The sequence below is a fragment of the Lolium rigidum genome, chromosome 6 (genome assembly GCF_022539505.1).
Source record: "Lolium rigidum isolate FL_2022 chromosome 6, APGP_CSIRO_Lrig_0.1, whole genome shotgun sequence".
In the NCBI taxonomy this organism is placed as follows: domain Eukaryota; kingdom Viridiplantae; phylum Streptophyta; class Magnoliopsida; order Poales; family Poaceae; genus Lolium; species Lolium rigidum.
This window is the reverse complement of record NC_061513.1, coordinates 342,202,969-342,208,756: the sequence shown is the minus strand read 5'-3', so window position 1 is coordinate 342,208,756 and position 5,788 is coordinate 342,202,969. Positions and strand designations below refer to the sequence as shown.

General features: G+C 51.9%; 1 protein-coding gene across 1 annotated transcript; it reads left to right on the top strand.

Annotated features, from left to right (window-relative positions):
* The first annotated feature begins 1,652 nt into the window (after nucleotides 1-1,652).
* On the top strand, nucleotides 1,653-4,016 carry LOC124664894 (cell division cycle protein 48 homolog). The gene has a single exon (XM_047202314.1). It carries the CDS (start codon nucleotides 1,653-1,655, stop codon nucleotides 4,014-4,016), a length of 2,364 nt encoding a protein of 787 aa, XP_047058270.1.
* Nucleotides 4,017-5,788: the final 1,772 nt, after the last annotated feature.

Sequence of the window (5,788 nt, the reverse complement as noted above, 5' to 3'; positions counted from 1 at the left end):
CTGAGCCCAACCTAGCCCAACCGGGCCCAACCTGGCCCGTAAGGTTTCTGCCGCCACGCTGCAGCAGACTGACGTGCAGCGCCGCCACCCACCGAACCCCACCGATGCCCCACGTCCACCTCCATGGAGTAGCATCCGGACCTGAGGCAGCCCTCCCTAACCCAGATGGGGCCTAAAAGGTCTGGGCTACGAGGGTGCATCCAGCCGCATGTCGGCGACCGACCGCCACCAAGCCACCGCGCTGCCCCGGCCCGCCGCCAAGGAGCAGCACCTTCGCCACAGGAGCCACCCGGCCGCGCCGGACCAGCAACTAGCCTAGGAACACCGCCGCGGGCGCCGAGCTCCGCGCCTCCATGCCACGCGCGCGAGGAATGGCCGGTCGCCGCCGCCGGCACCGCACGAGCAACGCCCGATGGCACGCGCCGATGGCGGCAGAGGGGAGGGGGAGGAGAAGGGGGACGTGCAGCGGTGCGTAGGGTTGGCTCCCTCTCGCCCGCGCGGGGGGCGAGAGCGAGCGAAGCGGTATCCTTGTTCATGAACTTCAAATACATGTTTAATAGAATTCATTATTTTGGTAAGGTTACTTTATGAATTACATTATCTTATTTGTAGCATATAGCATGATACTCCCTATGTAAATATAAGGCGCACATTTTTCGCACGATCTTTGATGCACAACTTTGACCACTAATATATACTAAATATGTTAAGTGAGAATGTATAAATAATTGTTGGATTCGTCTCGTAATTCTCTTTCATTTCATAAATATCTATACAAATTTTGTGGACATATTATAAATATAAATCATAGTTAAAATCGTAAGACATTGACCAACGAAAGCTAAGAATACTTTATGATGAACGGACTACAAAATATGCAAAAAAAAAATCATAACACTAGATGCGCCAAATGGGCTTTTCACATCAGTCCTTCTGGCTTCGCTTTGTGCGACGCTCTACAAAGAGATCCTCGGGGCCCTTGGCGAATTGGCTGTCGTTGTAGTTTCAAGCAGAATAAAATCAACACTAAGACTTCTCCCATAAAGTTGACAGATGAATTCGTGCACGGAATCGTGTTAACGAATGATTGTGAAAAACACCAAGCAATCTGCAAACTGAAGGAATACATCGTAATTATAGAGTTCAAAGAACATCAGCTCAGACCTAACCTTCAGTTCAGGTCTAATACGCACATAGTAGAAAGAATTGTAAATTGCAGAAGCTATGTTCAGGTCTAACAAGCACATAGTAGAAAGAACTGTAAATTGCAATGTTCAGTTCAGTGCCGAGGATGATCTGGTTTACTTTGCGAAACGCTCATATGGGCCTTACCGGTAACCGGTTTCGGTCTTCTTTTCTTTTCGACCACTCCGTCAACTTTCGGCGAGTCTATTTTCCGAATTTGAATACGTCCAAAAAAAATATTTTCCGAATTTGAACGAGGCTCGGACATCAGCTGCGATCGAGGCATCGAGCGCCCTGCTCCAGTCGGAATCGAATTTTCTGGCCGCGTCTTCAAATAGGAGCGTGACCCGTACGCCTCCTCTTCCTCAACACAAGTCCAGAACAGGAACGCAGCAAACACTGATCGGAGTAATACTACGAGACAAGCACATCGAATCGAGATCAACGATCGAGAGGTGCTGAATACGATGTCGTCTGCGCCGTCGAAGAAGGCCGCGAACCGGCTGGTGGTGGAGGAGGCGACCGACGACGACAACTCCATGTGCAAGCTCCACCCGGCCACCATGGACAGGCTCTCGATATTCACTGGCGACGTCGTGCTGCTCAAGGGCAAGCGCCGCCGCAGCACGCTCTGCATCGCCATCGCCGACGACACATGTGAGGAGCACAAGATGAAGATCAACAAGGTGGTCCGCTCCAACCTGCGCGTCCGCGTCGCCGACGTCGTGTCCGTGCACCAGTGCCACGACGCCAGGCACGGGACACGCGTGCACGTCCTGCCGGTGGACGACACCGTCGAGGGCATCACCGGCAACCTCTTCGAATCGTACCTCAAGCCCTACTTCTTGGACGCCTACCGGCCCGTCCGCAAGGGCGACCTCTTCCTCGTGCGCGGCGGCATGCGGAGCATCGAGTTCAAGGTCATGGACATCGATCAGGGCGGGGACCTTGAGTACTGCATTGTGGCTGCCCACACGGAGATCTTCTGTGAGGGAGAGACCGTGAAGAGGGAGGACGAGGAGCGGCTCGACGACGTCGGCTACGATGACGTAGGTGGCATGCGCAAGCAGATGGCGCAGATCAGGGAGCTAGTGGAGCTGCCGCTCAGGCACCCGCAGCTCTTCAAGTCCATCGGCGTCAAGCCTCCCAAGGGTATCCTTCTCTACGGCCCTCCGGGATCCGGCAAGACCCTCATCGCCCGCGCCGTGGCCAACGAGACCGGGGCCTTCTTCTTCTGCATCAACGGCCCCGAGATCATGTCCAAGATGGCCGGAGAGAGCGAGAGCAACCTCAGGAAGGCCTTCGAGGAGGCTGAGAAGAACGCGCCCTCCATCATTTTCATCGACGAGATTGACTCCATCGCCCCCAACAGGGAGAAGACCCACGGCGAGGTCGAGAGGCGTATCGTCTCCCAGCTGCTCACATTGATGGACGGCATGAAGGCCCGCACGCACGTCATCGTTATGGGCGCCACGAACCGGCCCAACAGCATCGACCCTGCCCTCAGGCGCTTTGGCAGGTTCGATCGCGAGATCGACATCGGCGTACCTGACGAGGTCGGCCGCCTCGAGATCCTCCGCATCCACACCAAGAACATGAAGCTAGATGTTGACGTCAACTTGGAGGTGGTTGCCAAGGATACGCACGGCTACGTCGGTGCCGACTTGGCCGCGCTCTGCACCGAGGCGGCGCTGCAATGCATCAGGGAGAAGATGGACATGATCGACCTAGAGGACGACACCATCGACGCTGAGATCTTGAACTCTATGGCCGTCACCAATGACCACCTTAAAACGGCTCTCGTCGGCACGAACCCTTCCGCACTTCGTGAGACCGTTGTCGAGGTGCCCAACATCAGCTGGAACGACATTGGCGGCCTCGACGGCGTGAAGAGGGAGCTGCAAGAGACCGTCCAGTACCCGGTGGAGCATCCAGAGAAGTTTGAGAAGTTCGGCATGTCGCCTTCCAAGGGTGTCCTTTTCTACGGGCCACCGGGGTGCGGCAAGACCTTGCTGGCCAAGGCGATCGCTAATGAATGCCAGGCCAACTTCATCAGCATCAAAGGACCCGAGCTGCTCACGATGTGGTTTGGCGAGAGCGAGGCCAACGTGCGCGAGATATTTGACAAGGCGCGTCAGTCTGCACCGTGTGTTCTATTCTTCGACGAGCTCGATTCCATCGCGATGCAGAGGGGCGGCAGCGTGGGCGACGCCGGCGGCGCGGCGGACAGGGTCCTGAACCAGCTGCTGACAGAAATGGACGGCATGAACGCCAAGAAGACAGTGTTCATCATTGGCGCCACCAACCGGCCTGACATCATCGACTCGGCACTGCTCCGGCCTGGCCGCCTGGACCAGCTCATCTACATCCCCTTGCCCGACGAGACCTCAAGGCACCAGATCTTCAAGGCCTGCCTCAGGAAGTCTCCCGTGGCCAAGGACGTCGACCTCGGTGCGCTCGCGAGGTTCACGGCAGGGTTCAGTGGCGCCGACATCACGGAGATCTGCCAAAGGGCGTGCAAGTACGCCATCAGGGAGGATATAGAGAAAGACATTGAGAAACAGAGGCTGGGAAAAGATAGCATGGAGGTAGACTGCGTGCAGAAAACAGAGAAGGTGGCTGAGATCAAGGCACCTCACTTCGAGGAGTCGATGAAGTACGCAAGGAGAAGCGTGAGTGACAGCGACATCAGGAAGTACCAGGCCTTTGCTCAGACGCTGCAGCAGTCCAGAGGATTCGGCGCCGAGTTCCGCTTCCCAGCACAGCCGCAGGCGACACAAGCGGCTACCAACACTTTCGCGGCAGCTGATGAAGATGATCTGTACAATTGAGCCATCGTTAGAAACTTAAGTAGCATAGGTTCTGTTTTTGTTCTGTTTCCTCTTGTCTCTTAGCATTTTGTTCACTATGTCCATGTAAATTTCCGTATGTAATAAGCATTTAAATCATATAAATAAATTTCAAGAAATAAGTTGGCCCAAAGAAAACTTGTGCGCACTTTTATTTTCAGGCAGACTCTGAAACTAGCCCGAGTCGTTAGCTGAAACCTCACAGTGGCAATTCAGAACAGATGACTTAATGTGAAGCGTTTGAAATGACTAAATATGAAGAAAGCTGAAGCCAAATATTGTTTGCATCCTTTAGTAGGCTGTGTCTGAACTCTGAACTCTGAATTCTGGAACCTCTGGCTCACAAGTTGGAGGGACATTTTTTTGGGGTCAAATTATCATATATGTAGTTTATGTTAGAAATCAGAACCAGCAAGAAGCAAGTTGAGGAGGGGTAGATTGTGCGTTTGTATGTAACTGTCGTGAGATATATCTAACTTGTATATACTTGTTCAAGTTATGTGGTTATCTTTTCAGCTCTTCATTCATAACTATGAAGATGAATGCGGTTTTATTGAACACGAGAAGGTTTTCCTTGTCTTCAGATTTGACAGCCTACTTTCTTTTTCTGCTAGTGGGAGTTGCAATTTACTGCATTGCTGCATCCTTCCTGCATTAATTCAGTGCTACCCAGTTGCCTTAGTGACTATTTTTCGTGTGCTCCAAAAGATAATCTCATGTTTGCTAGGAATGTGTAGTTAATTGATGAAACTATGTTGATCTCCTGATAGATTTTTCAAGGATAGATTCTGTGGTTTACATGTGTCTGAACAATAATACGTAATATGACTTCCTTTTGAAGTTTCCCTAAAGTTGCTAATTCCTCGCATCAATCTCACCATTCGTCAAACCGGCATGAACACAAACAGATTTCCTCCTCGCCAAAGGGAAATATCCGGACCAATCAAACGAGGAGATTGGTGATACGTCTCCGACGTATCGATAATTTCTTATGTTCTATGCCATATTATTGATGATACCTACATGTTTTATGCACATTTTATGTCATATTCGTGCATTTTCTGGAACTAACCTATTAACAAGATGCCGAAGTGCCAGTTCCTGTTTTCTGCTGTTTTTGGTTTCAGAAATCCTAGTAACGAAATATTCTCGGAATTGGACGAAACGAAGATCCAGGTGCCTATTTTTCCACGGAGCTTCCAGAAGACCGAAGAACACACGAAGTGGGGCCACGAGGTGACCAAACCATAGGGCGGCGTGGCCCAGGTCTTGGCCGCGCCGACCTGTGGTGTGGGCCCCTCGTCTGGCCCCCGACTCTGCCCTTCCGCCTACTTAAAGCCTCCGTCGCGAAACCCCTGATGCGAAAAACCACGATACGGAAAACCTTACTGAGACGCCGCCGCCGCCGATCCCATCACGGGGGATTCTGGAGATCTCCTCCGGCACCCTGCCGGAGAGGGGATTCATCTCCCGGAGGACTCTACACCGCCATGGTCGCCTCCGGAGTGATGAGTGAGTAGTTCACCCCCGGACTATGGATCCATAGCAGTAGCTAGATGGTTGTCTTCTCCTCATTGTGCTTCATTGTTGGATCTTGTGAGCTGCCTAACATGATCAAGATCATCTATCTGTAATTCTATATGTTGTGTTTGTCGGGATCCGATGGATAGAGAATACTATGTCATGTTAATTATCAAGTTATTATACATGTGTTGTTTATGATCTTGCATGCTCTCTGTTACTAGTAGAGGCTC